At 38.1% G+C, this 20,472-nt stretch overlaps 2 protein-coding genes across 3 annotated transcripts in view; both read right to left on the bottom strand.

Annotated features, from left to right (window-relative positions):
- LOC108252116 overlaps window positions 1-8,991 on the bottom strand; it is a 28,073-nt gene extending 19,082 nt beyond the window's left edge. The window contains exons 1-2 of one of the 2 annotated variants that reach the window (XM_026821978.1): window positions 8,171-8,991; window positions 7,943-8,040 (exon numbers count right to left, since the gene is read on the bottom strand). In XM_026821978.1, the coding sequence (XP_026677779.1) occupies window positions 8,019-8,040; window positions 8,171-8,457 (309 nt within the window). In that variant the 5' untranslated portion in view covers window positions 8,458-8,991 and the 3' untranslated portion in view covers window positions 7,943-8,018. Of the gene's footprint in view, window positions 1-7,942; window positions 8,041-8,170 lie in introns of those variants that run through there. The other variant, XM_017443136.2, reaches the window with a different exon arrangement.
- Window positions 8,992-12,869: 3,878 nt separating this feature from the next.
- The window catches only part of LOC103507020, a 10,490-nt gene continuing 2,887 nt past the window's right edge, over window positions 12,870-20,472 (bottom strand). The window contains exons 2-6 of the mRNA XM_008471449.3: window positions 17,727-17,844; window positions 16,815-16,901; window positions 13,876-13,931; window positions 13,141-13,261; window positions 12,870-12,936 (exon numbers count right to left, since the gene is read on the bottom strand). Coding sequence (XP_008469671.1) covers window positions 12,870-12,936; window positions 13,141-13,261; window positions 13,876-13,931; window positions 16,815-16,901; window positions 17,727-17,844 — 449 coding nt within the window. The remainder of the gene's footprint in view (window positions 12,937-13,140; window positions 13,262-13,875; window positions 13,932-16,814; window positions 16,902-17,726; window positions 17,845-20,472) is intronic.

Genomic DNA, 20,472 nt, shown 5'->3' with positions numbered 1-20,472 from the left:
TTTTTTTTCACATTTGTGTTTTTGTGGGGTTAGAATTATAATAAATATGTCTCTGTCTATTCGGGCCCTGCCTAGTGCAATAGGATTTGCTAAAACTACGCTTAACATTAAGTAGGTACATTATTATTTTTATTTCCATTTTTTCTCTTCGTTCTCCTCCTCCTGTTCTTGTTTGGGGAATTGATCTCCACATCTCCACCAAAGAATCCAGACCACTGATGTCTGAAAAGCTCGCAAATCTTCTCCTTTCCAATCTTGTTGAGTTGCAGTCCACCAGGCGAATAGTCAGCACTTCCCAATACAGACTGGGGATCGAATAGAGTGACATTTTTGAAAGTAAGGAAAGCCGCGATTTTCTGATTCATGTGTGAGATGTCTTCTGACCTACTCTCTGATATTCTCCTCCTCTTTACATTCTCGTCATGCCCAATTCCCTGCCCACTTTCCTGCTCATTGCCACAGAAGTGAGCTGAATGTAAATGAGGCATTAGAAAAATCGTGCAGGTTTCAAGATTTAAAGTCATTTAGAAAAGATATAAAAAAAACTAACCGTGAAAATGAGCTATTTAAAATACCTACCTACGGTAGCGCTCAGAAATATTTTGACCATTCGTTTTTTCCCTATTTCTTCCATAGGTACTTTAGCCAACACCTGGGAGCAGCCGCACGCGTTTCGTTCTTATTGGAACTCATCAGTTAGACATAGCTCTCAGGTGCTGGCCAAGAATTTGGAAGTGTTATTTATACTTCAGAGATGGAAATTGTGGAGATTTATTGGCCTTGCTCGGCGTAGCTTAACATAGGTGACGCTAAAACCGGTCTTAAATTAACGACTGAAGTGTTATCTAAAACTTTCTTCTTTGTGTTCATCCCCCAAAAAACCAGTTTTTTTGGTTTTTTGGCTTTATGGTTTTTTGGACAAAATTTGCACTACCATTTTCGTGTTCCTGGTAAAAAGACCTTTAATTTGATATATAGGTCGACTAGGTTTGGATAAGTCCTTCTATGGGCACAGACCGACACACACAGACGACACCGAAGCGAATACAATAGTCCGTCCCTTATACCTTTTTATTACTATTGTAATAATAAAGGAAGGACGGACTAAAAAGCAAAGTGACACTTCAGTCGTTAATTGAAGAGGTTTAGCGTCATCTATGCTAAGTAACGTTGTCCCAGACCAATAGTAAAATGGATAGCTTTTCAAAAATTCATGCGTTTGGCCATACATCTTCGAGTGCGTGTGTGTGTGACGACTTCCTATTAGTAAATAAATGCAAGAAAACTCACCAGCCAGTAGTATCCGAGGCATTCACTTGTAGAGGAGGAGAGGAGGTTGTGGGAGGTGGATTATCTGCGCCATACTGAATCTGGAATATTATAAATCAGAACCATACATCACTTGTAGAGGAGGAGAGGAGGTTGTGGGAGGTGGATTATCTGCGCCATACTGAATCTGGAATATTATAAATCAGAACCATACAATCATACCTACTTTATAACTTCACTATAAAAATTATGAATGAAACGTTAATTCCTACGTAATAAGATGTGAAAAATCCAAATCTGATGTCAAACCGGCGAAAAAGTATCTTTAAAAGGTCAAGAATTTCATTTCCAATTGCCGTTCGAAAGAAAAGTTAGAACAGTCGTAAACTCGCAATACAAAGCACTTGATGAATGAAACGTTAATTCCTACGTAATAAGATGTGAAAAATCCAAATCTGATGTCAAACCGGCGAAAAAGTATCTTTAAAAGGTCAAAAATTTCATTTCCAATTGCCGTTCGAAAGAAAAGTTAGAACAGTCGTAAACTCGCAATACAAAGCACTTAGAACCCATCTTTACGACATTCCGCTACGAAATTCCGTGTCGAAAATAAATAATGTACAGGTATACTCGTAGCTTACCTTGGTAAATCTTATATTATAAAATCAAGATCCATTCACTCATTCACATTTCACACACTGATCGCTCTATCTCCTGAACCATAACACCTAGAAAGCTGAAATTTGGTAGGAATATTCCTTTTATGGTCTAGGTGTGCAATAAGAAAGGATTTTGCGAAAATCTAAACCGATCCTGAGATATGATCAATTTTTGATCGCTAAAATCACCATAAGAAATACACAGAGTGCAGAGACTGAGGGAGAGAAAACTTTTCCTCGCTCGCCAAATATTTGAGTTTCGTTTATGTTTTTAGTTTGACAAGTTCGGCCATGCCTTTTCCACAAGTTTGGCCATGCCTCAAGTTCGGCCATGCCTTTTCCACAAGTTTGGCCATGCCTCAAGTTCGGCCATGCCACTGTTTAGGCCGACCATTGGTTATCTTCCACCTACTGTTTAATCTTCCACCCACTGTTTAGGCCGACCATTAGTTATTTTCCACCCATTGTTTAATATCTCCTGAACCATAACACCTAGAAAGCTGAAATTTGGTAGGAATATTCCTTTTATGGTCTAGGTGTGCAATAAGAAAGGATTTTGCAAAAGATCGGTTTATCTTACAGCTTACCTAGGTAAATACTGTATACTCGTAGCTTACCTAGGTAAATACTGTATACTCGTAGCTTACCTAGATAAATACTGTATACTAGTAGCTTACCTAGGTAAATACTGTATGCTCGTAGCTTACCTAGGTAAATACTGTATTCTCGTAGCTTACCTTGGTAAATACTGTATACTCGTAGCTTACCTAGGTAAATACTGTAGACTCATAGCTTACCTTGGTAAATACTGTGTGCTCAGAGGATGGTTGGTATTTCTCCTGTTCACCCAAAGGTCGCTTCATAATTTTTTCTTTATCTTGTTTGTGTTTTCGGTCTGCACCTTTGAGCTGAAATGATATATAAAAATGTATATAGGGTGTCCACCAATGTATGACCCATTCAAATTGCTCCGAACCTGTTGGAGTTTTCGAAAAATAAAAAAAAAAACCCGTATCTCTATGATTTTTGCAAAGAAGTTCACGAAAACCGCGTACTTGGTACCAACTTTTGAATTTCAAATGAGAACCTCAATTTTTTATTGCATGTTATTATTCAAGTTCAAGTGAAAACCGCGTACTTGGTACCAACTTTTGAATTTCAAATGAGAACCTCAATTTTTTATTGCATGTTATTATTCAAGTTCAAGTTTCAAGATTCAAAAATTTTAGTTTATTTTTAATAAATGATTACAATACATAACGCTCTCCTAAGTTATGTTGGTAACTTCTAAGAGATAGGTAAAATTTCATGTACAATCGACTATTCATTCATTTTTTGCGATTCGCGATTTCGCGAATTCCGTGAAATGTCGCGAACATCAAAATTAACTGAAATGTGCCTGTGTGACATATCATTTCACAATGTTTTTCCTTCATAAATCATGTGGTAACATCAGATTTAGGATTAAGACCATTTTTCGCGAATCCGCTAAGTTCGAGAATTGCCAAAGTGATTGAAATTTCGCGAATTCGCGAAAAATGACCTCAATCCGAAATCTGATGTTACCTCGACCAAAGTGCTTGAAATTTCGCGAATTTGCGAAAAATGACCTCAATCCGAAATCTGATGTTACCTCGTGATTTATGAGGGAAAAACATTGTGAAATGATATGTAATGTAATGTACCTAAATGCAGTTTCTTTGTGTTATTATATCACAACTTTGGTGCTCACTGCAGCATTGTAGGATTTTTCCCAATATCTCAATAATCCTAACATCCAATTTCTGGCACCGGTCGCTATGCGCATTTATATGTCATAGCTACTCATTTTCCTCACGAGGCTGAGTGATTACCTACCATGCTGGCACCGGTCGCTATGCGCATTTATATGTCATAGCTACTCATTTTCCTCACGAGGCTGAGTGTGGGCCATTGTTCATACAACATTTGGACTGGCACCGGTCGCTATGCGCATTTACATGTCATAGCTACTCATTTTCCTCACGAGGCTGAGTGGGCCCCACGCAATAGCCAGTCACGGAATCAATCCTTTGTAGATACAAATTTCTTGACCCCGCCGGGAATCGAACCCGGGTCTCCCGCGTGCAAGGCGAGTGCAGTGACCACTACGCCAACTTGACCCCGCCGGGAATCGAACCCGGGTCTCCCGCGTGCAAGGCGAGTGCAGTGACCACTACGCCATGGGAGCTGACTTGTGAAATGATATGTCACATGGTACATTTCAATCACTTTGTCGATTCGCGAACTTTGCAAATTTTCGCAAATTAGCGAAAAATGGTCTCAATCCTAAATCTGATGTTACTACATGATTTATGAAGGAAAAACATTATGAAATGATATGTCACACAGGTATATTTCAGTTAGTTTTGATGTTCGCGACATTTCGTGGAATTCGCGAAACCGCGAATCGCAAAAAATGAATGAATAGTTGATTGTACATGAAATTTCACGTAAAATAATAATATGCAATAAAAAATTGGGGTTCCCATTTGAAATTCAAAAGTTGGTACCAAGTTCGCCATTTTCGCGAACTTGTTTGCGAATTTCAATATTGCCAAAAAGTTCTTTGCAAAAATCAAAGAGATAAGGGTTTTTTTCATTTTTCAAAATATATTATACCTACCTTCATTGTTGGTTGATTGCAAATACCTTCTCTGTGTCTACTCATTATCGCGCTTCACCTATTAGTGTTTTATCTGTGCCAAGCCGTAAGGACAGTCTGGGAAACTGAGACCTTTCCCGACTCTCCTTCTACATATATATATCATTTACATTCCGGGAAAACTCCAACAGATTCGGAGCAATTTGAGTGGGTCATAATTGGTGGACACCCTGTATACAGGGTGTTGCATTAATCGATCTCAACCCGAAAATGGCGAATACTACAGGTCAAGGGCTACAAAAAGTTCCCCGAGCACTTTTTCGAAATCCCCAGAATAACGGAGATCTGTTTAATCTTCCACCCACTGTTTAGGCCGACCATTAGTTATCTTCCACCCATTGTTTAGGCCGACCATTGGTTATCGTCCACCTACTGTTTAATCTTCCACCCACTGTTTAGGCCGACCATTAGTTATCTTCCACCCATTGTTTAGGCCGACCATTGGTTATCTTCCACCTACTGTTTAATCTTCCACCCACTGTTTAGGCCGACCATTAGTTATCTTCCACCCATTGTTTAGGCCGACCATTGGTTATCTTCCACCTACTGTTTAATCTTCCACCCACTGTTTAGGCCGACCATTAGTTATCTTCCACCCATTGTTTAGGCCGACCATTGGTTATCTTCCACCTACTGTTTAATCTTCCACCCACTGTTTAGGCCGACCATTAGTTATCTTCCACCCATTGTTTAGGCCGACCATTGGTTATCTTCCACCTACTGTTTAATCTTCCACCCACTGTTTAGGCCGACCATTAGTTATCTTCCACCCATTGTTTAGGCCGACCATTGGTTATCTTCCACCTACTGTTTAATCTTCCACCCACTGTTTAGGCCGACCATTAGTTATCTTCCACCCATTGTTTAGGCCGACCATTGGTTATCTTCCACCTACTGTTTAATCTTCCACCCACTGTTTAGGCCGACCATTAGTTATCTTCCACCCATTGTTTAGGCCGACCATTGGTTATCTTCCACCTACTGTTTAATCTTCCACCCACTGTTTAGGCCGACCATTAGTTATCTTCCACCCATTGTTTAGGCCGACCATTGGTTATCTTCCACCTACTGTTTAATCTTCCACCCACTGTTTAGGCCGACCATTAGTTATCTTCCACCCATTGTTTAGGCCGACCATTGGTTATCTTCCACCTACTGTTTAATCTTCCACCCACTGTTTAGGCCGACCATTAGTTATCTTCCACCCATTGTTTAGGCCGACCATTGGTTATCTTCCACCTACTGTTTAATCTTCCACCCACTGTTTAGGCCGACCATTAGTTATCTTCCACCTACTGTAAAAAAAAAAATCCCACAATTACTCAATTAACTTTAAGTCACCCATCCATTTATTGGCCTTGCTCGGCGTAGCTTAACATAGGTGACGCTAAAACCGGTCTTAAATGATCGACTGAAGTATTATCTAAAACTTTCTCGCTTTGAGTTCATAGGTCGTCGCGACAAATTTCGAGATTAGAACTCATTTGTGAGAGAAAATGTGAAAAAAATCCCCCAAAAACCAGTTATCTAAAACTTTCTCGCTTTGAGTTCATAGGTCGTCGCGACAAATTTCGAGATTAGAACTCATTTGTGAGAGAAAATGTGAAAAAATCCCCCAAAAACCAGTTTTTTTGGCTTTATGGTTCTCTGGACAAAATGTGCAGGTACACCACCATTTTCGTGTTCCTGGTAAAAAGACCTTTAATTTGATATATAGGTCGACCAGGTTTGGATAAGTCCTTCTATGGGGACAGACCGACCGACTGACAGACACTGAAGCGAATACAATAGTCCGTCTGTCCGTCCCTTATACCTTTTTATTACTATTGTAATAATAAAGGAAGGACGGACTAAAAATCGCAATCTTCCTTATAGCTTATAGCCAGCTTATAATACACCTAAAGACATTTTATTGACGTGTGTCAAAGTTTGTAACACTTCCACCTAACATATGTTTTCAGAGGAAAATAAGAGAGTGGAATATTCAAAAGTATTTTGATTTTTGGCTCATTTTAATGTATTTTTCTTTTTTTTATCCGCACATCGTAACTTTCCCCGAATGACGAGCATTTGTTTGTATAACGCTTGGCAACACTTACAGCTTTGCAGGCTGAGACGAATGTGTGTATGAATACGTCTTACGTAATAAAGAGAGCGCCTTATGTAATAAAGATTTACCATCACTCAAAAGATTTAAAGAATGGTTGACCTTTTTTAAAACAATAGATTTACCAAGATTTTGTTTTGACTTAATAAAATTACTTTTTACCTACTAAACAATATTAACAAATGAAAATAATGCAGCATGGCTCAGAAGTCCTAGCGAACCCCTTGTAACTTTTGAATGGCTTGGAATTTTAAGTTTTGTTTTCTTCCATAGGTAGGAAAGGGCCGATGGTGATGTCAAAATCCAAGTTCGAACCCCGAAAGTGGCACTTTTTGTATAAAAGTAGTCATTTCTCGAGAAATTCAAATGAGAACCCCTATTTTTAATTTCCTTTTTGAAATCTATGTCGAATTTCATGGGGAACGGAATGATCTTTTGCGATTATTGGTAAGTGGTAAATACGGGGGGAGAGAATCCTGTGAAAATCTCTTCTCTTCCATTTCAAATCATCTGTACCTCTCTGAACTATTATATTTTGATACCGTAAATACGGGGGGAGAGAATCCTGTGAAAATCTCTTCTCTTCCATTTCAAATCATCTGTACCTCTCTGAACTATTATATTTTGATAACATATGTTTTCAGAGGAAAATAAGAGAGTGGAATATTCAAAAGTATTTTGATTTTTGGCTCATTTTAATGTATTTTTCTTTTTTTATCCGCACATCGTAACTTTCCCCGAATGACGAGCATTTGTTTGTATAACCCTCGAAATCTTTGAAAAAAGCAGTAGGTATTTTGGCTTAAGTTTGAGGTCAGTCCTATAAGAAGGGCCGAAGGAAGTTATGGCTAGGAACAAAAACCATCCTTCTACTTTTGTCGAAAGCTCTCCTAACAACCGGATAATAATGGGCCGAAGGAAGTTATGGCTAGGAACAAAAACCATCCTTCTACTTTTGTCGAAAGCTCTCCTAACAACCGGATAATAATAAAAAAAAAGTCGTTTAATAAAGGGAACTGTAACTGTCAAGGTCTTATCGTCCCGAAATCAAAGAGAGAAGGAAGACAGGATAGGAGATAGCTAGCCGTTCCGAGAACGAACATTATCCGTTCAGCATAAAATCCGCCCCGGGCGGGAATCGAACGCTTACAAGGCAGACGCGCTACCAACCAAGCTAACTAGGCTGGCAAAATCCGGATAACCGGTTAACAACCGGGTGTTTCACGCTTGATTGGTTAAAAACCGGGTGCTTCACGTTTGACTAGCTTCTGTAGGTAATGAAAGCGTAGAGGCACAACTTCTAGTAGCGCGTTGTCAGTCGCCTGTAAAACCAAACATAATATGACGGGTTTTTTATTTCTCACGGTGATATACAATAGGTGGATCAGTGCTTCTCAAAATGAGCGCAGCTCGTATTGATTCTTGAGCTCTAACTTGTACATTTATACTCACATTTTGATGTTGATAGCTGAAAATACCCCTCGCCTCCTCCGTCCACTATGTCTGAGAGGATTGCAAGCTAATAGATGAAATGGTTTTCCTTTGGTCATATCTAATCGCCGCCGCAAACCAATTTGAATTTGCTGCTTGATGAGCGCTATGTTAATATTACTAATGGACGAAGAGCTTACAGTATGGAAGAATCCAGCTGAAATATCTACAACGTCTAGCGAAATATGAATCGTGTGAATGAGAAGGACACCTTGTGTTTGTCTCCTTCTATTGGAATGAGGAAGCATTGTGTTAATTCATTACTTTCTCCTTACACGGGTTTCAATCATTTAGAGCTCACTTGTCTTGAGAGCCCATATCTTTTTAAAACGGCAAAATTATAAAAACGGTTGTTGTAGAATTTGTTGTCATCTATGACATTTCCAAACGCATACATAAGCATCATCACAGGCAATCGATTGAACCCTACACATATTGCAAAGTCTTGGCTCAATGCAATCGATATCAAAGTGATGGTTGAAAACTGTCTTTCAATCAATTCAGTCATTCAAAAGTCTTTCGAGAAAACACCAAAGTTGAACTTTTATAACGTTGAATGAAAATGTTCTTCAATTCGTGATTGGATTATAATGAATTTTATTATTCCACTTAATTTAAGGTACAGTATTCTATTCGCTATTGTTGTAGGAATGAATTTTTTATTAAACTGGACAGATCCGGTTCGTTCTAAATATTGCACTCGAGAGCTAAATATAACACAAAGTATACGCTAACACAACACGACAGTCTGAAGTGAAGTACAAATACAAACTAGGAATATAAAAGTATAAAACATGAGTATACGCTAACACAACACGACAGTCTGAAGTGAAGTACAAATACAAACTAGGAATATAAAAGTATAAAACATGGCAGCAGCAGCAGCAGGCAACTCAGACATAATACGTAGGTAAATAAAATATCACTCGGCCACAATCGACAAGGTTCGACATATCTCGGCTTGTTCCTTTCGTTCTTCTGTACAGTGTGCAGTTTAAAATTCGCGAGAATTTATCCAACGTACTCGTATAAGGCATAGGTAAACTGCATACCCTGATTTTTATGCCTCATTTATATTCAGCCCTCTCTCCTGCTACTCGTCCTGCCGGCTCCTAGACTTTGTGAGTCTCTTAGATCCCTATGAAGAGAATTCCATAGTCTAACTGCACATACACTCGGTTTCCATCGTCTAACTGCACATACACTCGCTTTCCATAGTCTAACTGCACATACACTCGGTTTCCATCGTCTAACGGTACTCGTTTTTCGATTGCAAATATTTCAACGGGTTACTTTCTGGTGTTCTTGTGTTGACCCAGCACCTAAATGGGAAATGTCCCTTCTCGCCTATTGTATAAGGCATAGGTAAACTGCATACCCTGATTTTTATGCCTCATTTATATTCAGCCCTCTCTCCTGCTACTCGTCCTGCCGAGAAGTGAAGGCAGAAGTTGTGTTTATATTCAGCTCACTTCCCTTCCTAAACTACTTCTCCAAGCTGCCCTGGTCACGTAAAACTTTTAAAATCGTACAAAACACACAACGCAAATGATTTGGAGCTGAATGCCACTCGCTTTCCATCGTCTAACTGTACTCGTTTTTCGATTGCAAATATTTCAACGGGTTACTTTCTGGTGTTCTTGTGTTGACCCAGCACCTAAATGGGAAATGTCCCTTCTCGCCTATTTGATGAGAGGCATACTACGAGATGGGCATGCTACGACACAGACCACATGCGTCTAATGTAGCAGTTGTTTCATTGCTACGAAATAAAAACGGCGGTGAAACACTCATCTTAAAAAAAAAAAAAAATAAATAAATACATGGTAAGAGTTACCATATATATACCCGTGTCCTATGGCTTTGAATTTTCAGGAGATTTAGATTACGTGCTCTGGTGCACTCCGTTATGTTTTGAAGCTAAAGCAGGGTGTCGTGGAAACATTGAGGCCCTTGGGAGTGTAGTATATTGCACAACAGTAGCAACATATGTAAGTCTAACCTCATCCAGTCCAGCCCGAGGTAATGTTTAGATACCCGGTCGAATTTTCTTAAATTGCAAACATACCTTACGCAGGCATTTTTGGAGTCACTGTATATCATAACCGTTTTTATGGGTTGGTTCATAATTGGCTCTTTTTTTCTACACTGCAAAAATGTATCGACTAAGTTGTGCAGTCGGCTGTTAAATCTTGTTGAGAGCTATACAAATAGGTCTGCCTATTCAAACTTGGACCGCACGTTTTTCCAGATTAAATATTAAGCTCTTAGCGTGTAAATAAATAAACTAAATATTACGCGTAAACACAATTAACGCATCGTGGCAGTGCTGGCTAAAAATGTCAGACTTCATACGAAAGCCGTGTCGTATACAGCTATGCAGTCTAGATGTGAAATGGCCCTACGTGAAAGCTTCTTAAGTTTTTCGTCAAATGAGACACTTTAGTTAAGCAACGTATAATAATGCTCAGAGAGTTGATCATTTCATTTGTGAAAGTTCTTTTTGTAGGTATGCTACTTAACGCTGTCATTTCTAGAAAGCTGCTTTAAAAGATTTTTATTGAGATCAATGGGGGATTTTTTTCCCTTTTTCCTTCTGTAGAATGAACATTTTAAACCCCCTTTTTACTTTATTGAGATCAATGGGGGATTTTTTTCCCTTTTTCCTTCTGTAGAATGAACATTTTAAACCCCCTTTTTACTTTCTCCTCCTCCTCCTCCTCCTCTTCTTCTTCTTCGCCTTTTCCCCATTCCCGTTCGACACACCGTTTTCTGTTAATGTGTGGATAGCATTATGCAGGAAAGAACCATCCATAAGGGACATTGCCTTATGAATGGTTATTTTCTGTTTATTGCTGTCATGGCAAGGCATTTTCCCTTATGGCTAGTTCTTTACTGCTCAATGCTGTTTATTAGTATCCATGTTGCATCTAGTTGGAGGTACTAGAGGCCCTTGTAAACTGGGTTTACAATTCATAGAAATATCGATATTTTATTTTCTGCTTTTTGACACACTCTGTATCAATATTTATTTTATGTGCTTCTTTATGACTTAATTTGCATAAAACAACACTATACCATGGATATATTCTTCCTGACTCTAATACGATAGAACAGAAACAAGCTGGGTCCGTCCCTCCGGGAATTATTTAGCCCGTAGTTTATTCGATCAGTACCTATGTACCTACCTAATTTGTTTAATATTCAGTTTATTATTATTCTTGATTTGATTTTTTGATTTTACTTTCATGTAATGATTTAAAATCAAGACTAGAGCCCGTTCTCCCTTTATTCCCAATATAAGGTTTAAGTCACCCATCCATTTATTGGCCTTGCTCGGCGTAGCTTAACATAGGTGACGCTAAAACCGGTCTTAAATTAACGACTGAAGTGTTATCTAAAACTTTCTTCTTTGTGTTCATCCCCCAAAAAACCAGTTTTTTTGGTTTTTTGGCTTTATGGTTTTTTGGACAAAATTTGCACTACCATTTTCGTGTTCCTGGTAAAAAGACCTTTAATTTGATATATAGGTCGACTAGGTTTGGATAAGTCCTTCTATGGGCACAGACCGACAGACAGACACACGACACCGAAGCGAATACAATAGTCCGTCCCTTATACCTTTTTATTACTATTGTAATAATAAAGGAAGGACGGACTAAAAAGCAAAGTGACACTTCAGTCGTTAATTGAAGAGGTTTAGCGTCATCTATGCTAAGTAACGTTGTCCCAGACCAATAGTAAAATGGATAGCTTTTCAAAAATTCATGCGTTTGGCCATACATCTTCGAGTGCGTGTGTGTGTGACGACTTCCTATTAGTAAATAAATGCAAGAAAACTCACCAGCCAGTAGTATCCGAGGCATTCACTTGTAGAGGAGGAGAGGAGGTTGTGGGAGGTGGATTATCTGCGCCATACTGAATCTGGAATATTATAAATCAGAACCATACAATACAATCATACCTACTTTATAACTTCACTATAAAAATTATGAATGAAACGTTAATTCCTACGTAATAAGATGTGAAAAATCCAAATCTGATGTCAAACCGGCGAAAAAGTATCTTTAAAAGGTCAAAAATTTCATTTCCAATTGCCGTTCGAAAGAAAAGTTAGAACAGTCGTAAACTCGCAATACAAAGCACTTAGAACCCATCTTTACGACATTCCGCTACGAAATTCCGTGTCGAAAATAAATAATGTACAGGTATACTCGTAGCTTACCTTGGTAAATCTTATATTATAAAATCAAGATCCATTCACTCATTCACATTTCACACACTGATCGCTCTATCTCCTGAACCATAACACCTAGAAAGCTGAAATTTGGTAGGAATATTCCTTTTATGGTCTAGGTGTGCAATAAGAAAGGATTTTGCGAAAGATCGGTTTATCTTGAGATATCAATTTTCGTTTATGTTTTTAGTTTGATGATAGTTGTAGGTACATAATAGACGGCTTTGGATTCGAAAGCCAAAGTCGTCAGTCCCGTCCGAGTACCCCAAATAGCAATTTTCTATCTTGTATTTCCGTCTGATTATTTTCTATTCTAACTTTACGTTGTTCATAATTTTGAAGTTGTAAACTATCCATTAAGTTTGCTAAAATAAATTAACCCTCTTAAGTTGATCCTAAATTCTTTTCTTCATCATTTTCGGCTTAAACAATTCTGGGTTCACTGACCTTGGTAGCGATCGAGGTAGCAGCACCCAACACATATTCAAATCTGAAACAATAAACCAATAATTATATTAAGTAAACAGGATGTTCATAACTAGATGAATAAACATTTTATAGGGGTGCTACAGACCAACTGCAGGTCACTGACTTTCGCTAATCCGGGAACCAATTGATATAAAAAAAAAAAAGGTTTTGGGACCCAACTGATTTGTTCAAGTGGCACCGATCTGGTCATTAGATAAGTACTTACTCATTGTATTCAATCCCTGTAGAATGTTGTACAGGAGAGCTGGTAGAAGTTACTTCGCTGCTGTGGGATCGGGGATATAAACTGGTTAATTCTTCTAGATGAGTGCTGTTAGTGTCTGAACCTAGAAACATGCAGTACAATTTACCTTACCATTATGCCAAATGAGGATCTAAACAGATATTCCATGACATTAAAATCTAGATATGTACCTACATACACACGAAAGTCCTAGTTTATCGATCAACATAAAGAAGTTATTATTATTTACAGTCGCGTCAATGAACCATATCGAGAAAGCATACCATATTTCTTGGATTTACAAAAAATCTTCTTGAAATTTACATTGTAAGTTAAGTGTCATTGTTGCCAAATCACAATGTCCTTTAATTCTCCTTCTTGAAATATTTTGTATAGGTACCATACAACACATAGACATACAACATACACACTTACAGACCGTTTTTTTAATCAGGAGACCTTTAAACCGGTTATTTCCACCCATTCTCCGGTTTTGAAAATTTGGACCGATTGCAATACTTTCTTATTACATAATAGAATAGCTTTAGTAACAGGAAGTAAAAATTCCAAATTAAATGTTTTCAAATCACTTCGAAACTTGAATTTTTTCCATTTATTACTATAGAAGGAGGACCTATTTTATATACCTACATGTCCTACATACTGTGTAATACACTCTCATGTTTAAAAAGTTACAAGCTGATAGTTGATAATTACCATGATATGGTGTGCATTCACCATAAACACCAACATCTTCCGCGCTCAACGAGTGACTGAAATCATCAAAGAAATTATTTAGTTCATATTTTTTACAGCTACTTGTTTAGACTGCGGGAGTAAAGGGACTTTTCAGTCTCATTCTGGCAGGATAAACAAGGTATATTCTATTCTATTCTATTCTATTCATTTACATAAAATATGCAGAACGTCAAGGAATATAAAGGGGAATGCGCCGCAGGCCGTTTTTCGCAAATAGGTACTTGATATTTAGTTTGAACATTTTTAATTTTTGACCGGGTGGCGAATTCCATGACTTTTCCAAGTTTTCTTAAAATTTTCACGATTTTCCATGACTTTTTGGCCGATTTTCAGATTCCATGACTTTTCCAGGTTTTCCAGGTCGCGTATAAACCCTGCTATGGGCAGAAGACCATGAAAATGAGAAAAAATTAATGGCCATAATTCAGCCCTGGTTGTCGGATCGAGCCCTGGTTTTTTAAGAACTTTGATATGAAGTAATACAAAGGGGATCTCACTCCTTTTTTCTAAGCATGTATTTTAACATGATTAGTAGGTTACGTAGGTACCTACAGATCTTCTTATTACCGTGAGTAGTTGTTGTTGTTGTTGTTGTTGTTGTTGTTGTTGTTGTTGTTGTTGTTGTTGTTGTTGTTGTTGTTGTTGTTGTTTTTGTTGTTGTTGTTGTTGGTGGTGGTGTTGGTGTTGGTATTGTTGTTGTTGTTGTTGTTGTTGTTGTTGTTGTTGTTGTTGTTGTTGTTGTTGTTGTTGTTGTTGTTGTTGTTGTTGTTGTTGGCTTGTTGTTGTTGTTGTTGTTGTTGTTGTTGTTGTTGTTGTTGTTGTTGTTGTTGTTGTTGTTGTTGTTGTTGTTGGTGTCTGCTGTCCTAATAGCGGTAGGTACCTAGAAATTTTTTGTAGCAAAATTCTGGGCATGATCCCGCAATATAAAAACCTAGCTTTTAAAAATTCTGAAGGCATTTTATCCGAAGATGCGAGCACCAAACAATTGAACCAATTTGCCAACGATATTCTCCAAGGCCTAGCTTCTATTAAAATGGTGCTGTAAAAAACGAAGACCGAGTCTACTGAAAACTGAAATCATTCAGCTCTAATTCCCATCAGCTATAAGTAACAAATATTTACCCATGCTTGAAGATGGCCATTGACCATCTGTAAGACTTGCTAACCAGGTACAAAACATCGGTCTCCCTTGTCCACATAAATGAAGAAAACAATAAAGAAACTACAAGAGTAAATACTAAATACATCAGTATAAACATCATGTGGAATAATAATGAGAGAGCAAACCAAACGAAAAAAGTAAAAATACAATCCAAAAACCAAATACACGCCAAACACAAAAATACAACTCAAACAACCCAAAAACCATGCACAAGGTTACACGGCTCCATGCAACAAGCATCCATGGAGCCACAAGAAGCCTAAACAAACTCAAAAAAGAAAAGAAGAAGAAATAGGAAGAAAATGAAGAAGAAAAAGAAGAAGAAATAGGAAGAAGAAAAGAAAGAAAAGGTAAAAAAAACTCCAAGCTTCAAAAACCTCATTATGCATGCCCCTCTGCTTCTCACGGATGATTCAACCGAAGCAGGTGCGAAGGGTTCCTCTTTCGAATCCCGAAATCTCCCCTCTTTTCACTCTCTAATCTCCCCTCCCCTCTCTACCCTGTTGCAGTCAGGTGAGCAACCTGCCATGTTATGAGTACCATTTTGGAAATTTATCAAATCAAATTTGTAAAATGGACAAGAGTATAGCGATTTCACACAAACGGGTTTTAAAATTTTTGCACTAAATTTTGCACATGAACAATTAATCAGCAACATGGCTGCCGCGTTTTGTGAATTTGGACCGATCGCACGAAAAGTTAAAAGTGGATTCATGATACGATATATTTTTCTATCGACCATATTATCATGACTGTCTTTGAAAATGGTCTTTTTCTTTATTTCTTTAAAGAAATAGTTTGCATAAAAAAATTAGTTCCCTCCGTGTGGTCGAATTTCGAAGGATTTCGAAAAAAAAAGGTTCATTTTGAGAGCCTTTTTCGAGGCCTTATAATGATGGTATAAAAAGGTTTGTAAGTAAATAAACTGATCACACGCATAATCCTCAAAAGAGGCCAGGATTACAAATAAATTGGAATTTCAACTAAACCGGATATCAACCCCGTACATGTGTCTCCTATCGCTATCACCTACATACCTACTACGGAATGAGCATGCTACGACACAGACCACATGCGTATAATGTAACAGTTGTTTCATTGCCACGAAATAGAAACGGCGGTGAAACACTCATCTTTTTTTTTTTTCTTTTCTTTTTTAACAGTCGAGTTAAAACGTAAACATCACTATTGTTAGGTCAATAATTTATAGTAAATTTTACATTACAATATAACCTATAATTCACTCATTATTATATACCCTCTTGGTTACCTGTCCATCAGGTATACTGGGTTGACTGGAAGTTGGTACCTGGGTTAACGCGTGGGAGTATTTTGGAGAGATTGGTAATTTTTGGCGGGTTTGTTATTTGATAAGAAAACGGATGGATGAGTTTTTGAGTTTCTATGGTTAGATTTTGATATTGAACCGGTACTTTTTCAATAGACTGATAGAAGATCTAATGTTTAGCTTATCTTCATCCGTATGAGCAGAGCTTGTGCCACGGATGGGGAGTTCATTTATAATATTTATCTAGTTTCAATTTCATTCTATAAAGCTTATTAATCTTAGCAAAAGATTAAATAAGCCTTCGAGTTAAAACGTAAACATCACTATTGTTAGGTCAATAATTTATAGTAAATTTTACATTACAATATAACCTATAATTCACTCATTATGTTAATAGAAATCGGCTAACCTGTCGATCGACGCAACGAGCTGAAATTCATTTCGTACCTGTTTTCATTCTGGGGGTGAGCTTGGTTGGGTGAAGTAGTTTCTTGTTTGAATACAGTAAGAGATGACAGACCGAGCAAAGCATCACTGAAATCAAATGGTATGGATTATTGAAAGCCTAAATCGTAAAATCCAATCATGGGAGTTCCAAAACTGACCTTTCAGTTTTTTTTTTTTTTTTTTATAAGCCTAACCTTCTAACCACCAGGCCTATCCAAAGACTAACAGAATGACCATTATGTTTGGCCCGTCCCTCACCATTCCCCATCAAAAAACTGAGCCATCAACCATCAAAATCGACCCAGTAGTTTTGGCTGTAGAGCGGTCAAAGTCAAAGAAGAAGAAGAAGAAGAAGCAGAAAACGATGAAAAATATGACGTTTTTCAAAGTCATATATCTCCGGTTTAACTTTGCCGATTTTGATTATATTTATACAAATATAAAAAAGAGTCACCATTCCCCATCAAAATCGACCCAGTAGTTTTGGCTGTAGAGCGGTCAACGTCAAAGAAGAAGAAGAAGAAGAAGAAGAAGAAGAAGAAGAAGAAGAAGAAGAAGAAGAAGAAGAAAAAGCAGAAAACGATGAAAAATATGACGTTTTTCAAAGTCATATATCTCCGATTTAACTTTGCCGATTTTGATTATATTTATACATATACATATAAAAAAAGAACCTCGTCTGCTTTCGTGCCAAAAATACACATTGAATCCGTTTTCTTCCATCATTTGTAGTTTTTCCTCTACAACTAACTACCTAAAAAGGGCTACTTGGTCTGAGGCTCTTGGTAGCACGGTCAAACTTTTTTAACTTGGAGGGCCGGGGCGGGGCTCTAGTGCGCTCCTCAATATATACCAGATGAAGTAGCTACTCATATAAGGTACACACTACACAAAGAATAATGCATCACTTACTTCAGGTTGAAAGCATTGGAATTCAACTGAGCACCTAGTCCCTCGGTAAAGTTGTCATCAAAATCTCCACTCAAGTTACCAACCACGGCTACTGCCAAGTCCTCTACCTCATGCCATCCTGTAAATATCAATGTGAATTAGTTACACGGCTACTACCCCACACCATCCTGTATATATCAATGTGAATTAGCTACACGGCTACTACCCCACACCATCCTGTAAATATCAATGTGAATTAGTTACACGGCTACTACCTCACACCATCCTGTAAATATCAATGTGAATTAGTTACACGGCTACTGCCTCACACCATCCTGTAAATATCAATGTGGATTAGCAGAACCTCGTCTGCTTTCGTGCCAAAAATACACATTGAATCCGTTTTCTTCCATCATTTGTAGTTTTTCCTCTACAACTAACTACCTACAAAGGGCTACTTGGTCTGAGGCTCTTGGTAGGGCGGTCAAACTTTTTTAACTTGGAGGGCCGGGGCGGGGCTCTAGTGCGCTCCTCAATATACAGATACCCCCTTTTTTTTTTTTTTTTTTTTTTTTTTTTTTTTTCAAATACCTCGACCTTGCTCCAAACTTTTGACTGTGGTAGAAAATCTGTGCTAGGTAGGAGTAAGCTAATTACATGGATAAAAAGTAGACAATACTACCTCTCTTTTGAGATGGCTGTTGTGGTGCGAAATTGTAATTGTTTTCGAATTTGCCCGACTTCTATTACACATTGTATCTCTGGTTCAAATTGAACCACAACATGGCAAAAATTCCAAAAACTGCTGCATACTGTTACCTTTCAAAATATCATTTACATTCCGGGAAAACTTGTTTGTATGCTATCTCATTGGTAATCGTAATAAGATCTACAAAGGTCGTAGTGTTAATTGAGTACCGTCTCTCGAGAGAGGAGCAACCAGGCCCATAATAAAGAGTGTCCCAATAAGAACGCAAGATTTGGAAGGGTCATTATTTTGTTATGACTAGTTTTATGTAGAAAACTTACCTTGAATACCTTGACTTGACAGGAAGCACTGTGTAGATGACGATGAGTTGTGTCTTGAACAAAAGTGTCAACTTGAATACGAAATGGAACTCCTTTCTCTCCTCCATGCTTCTTGGGAGTGAACTCTGTGCTAATACAATTCACCTGGAACGACGAGTAATAATAAAATTATTGGTCTGCGGAGACCACCACAGGTACCAAGTATTACTACGGAGAGTTTGAAGTTATGCTTGCATATGCCTACTAGAGAGGCGAAACTCGAGTTAATAAAATGTAAAATTCCGTTTTTCAAGCTATAATGTTACCTTAATATAGACTCCAGTTTCTTTGTTGGGATCCCAGTTGAATTGTACACTGTTGACAGTGGCTGAATCTTGCAAGACATCATGTATCCCGTAGCTAAGAGGTAAATCCACTTCCAATATCCTATGGCCTGGGTGCGCAGCTCGCCATACACACATCTGTTCTCGTTCAGTGTATTGAAGTCTTCTGTCGTGGAATGAAACCCGAATCACCGACATGAGCAGACACTTCACTCCACAGTCTTGCTTCAATTTCAACTCGTAACTTTGACCTTGGTTTAGATAGGTCAGATCAGATTTGGATTTTTCCCAACTTTTTACATAGGAATCGACCATTTATTTATAATTTTTACCCATTTGCAACTCCTCCATTATATTAAGTATACAGGATGTTCATAACTAGATGAATAAACATTTTAGGGGTGCTACAGACCAACTGCAGGTCACTGACTTTCGCTAATCCGGGAACCAATTGATATATATTGGGTTCACTGACCTTGGTAGCGATCGAGGTAGCAGCACCCAACACATATTCAAATCTGAAACAATAAACCAATAATAGGTCAGACTGGGTTCACTGACCTTGGTAGCGATCGAGGTAGCAGCACCCAACACATATTCAAATCTGAAACAATAAACCAATAATAGATCAGTTGCGCTTACTTGGGTCATGTTTCAAAGTTAGAGAGCAGAAAAAATGAGGACCAACGGAATTTTTCTTTTTCTTCTACGACTTCTAGATCCCGAGATAAATCGATTTAAAAAATACCGGTAAATCGTAAACTTTGACGTCACGGCATACGCTGCCGTAGGCGATGACGTCACATCAAATGTCCCGAGCAAAGCTCCCTTGCAGGCAACGCATTAATATGTTGGTGCGCATACGTTTCGGCGCAGTTCTTTCTGCTCCTCCGCTAGCGTGCTTGCATAGTGGCGCTACCTAGCGGACAAAAATAGCAACTGCGTTAAGTCTGACGTCACAAATCTTTGAACTCTTTCATTATAAAAATTGAATTTTCGACCTTTTACAGTTATTTTTTCGGAGTTTTGACCTCAGATTTGGATTTTTCCCAACTTTTTACATAGGAACCGACCATTTATTTATAATTTTTACCCATTTGCAACTCCTCCATTGCATAGGAAAAACTGTTTGATACTTAGATCAAAGGTTAAATGAATGCCAGCCTAGTTAGCTTAATTGGTAGTGCGTCTGCCTTGTAAGCGCTAGGCCGCGGGTTCGATTCCCGCCCGGGGCGGATTTTATCCTGATGGGATAATGTTCGTTCTCGGAACGGCTGGCTTTCTCCTATCCTGTCTTCCTTCTCTCCTCGATTTCGGGACGATAAGACCATAGCAGTTAAAGTTCCCTCTGTCAAACCTCTTAAAAAAAAAAAAAAAAAAAAAAAAAAAAAAAAAAAAAAAAAAAAACAAAAAAA

This window comes from Diaphorina citri, unplaced genomic scaffold (genome assembly GCF_000475195.1).
Source record: "Diaphorina citri unplaced genomic scaffold, Diaci psyllid genome assembly version 1.1 scaffold282, whole genome shotgun sequence".
NCBI classification, from domain to species: domain Eukaryota; kingdom Metazoa; phylum Arthropoda; class Insecta; order Hemiptera; family Psyllidae; genus Diaphorina; species Diaphorina citri.
Note: the sequence above shows the minus strand (reverse complement) of the source record. Positions and strands in the feature narration are given on the sequence as shown.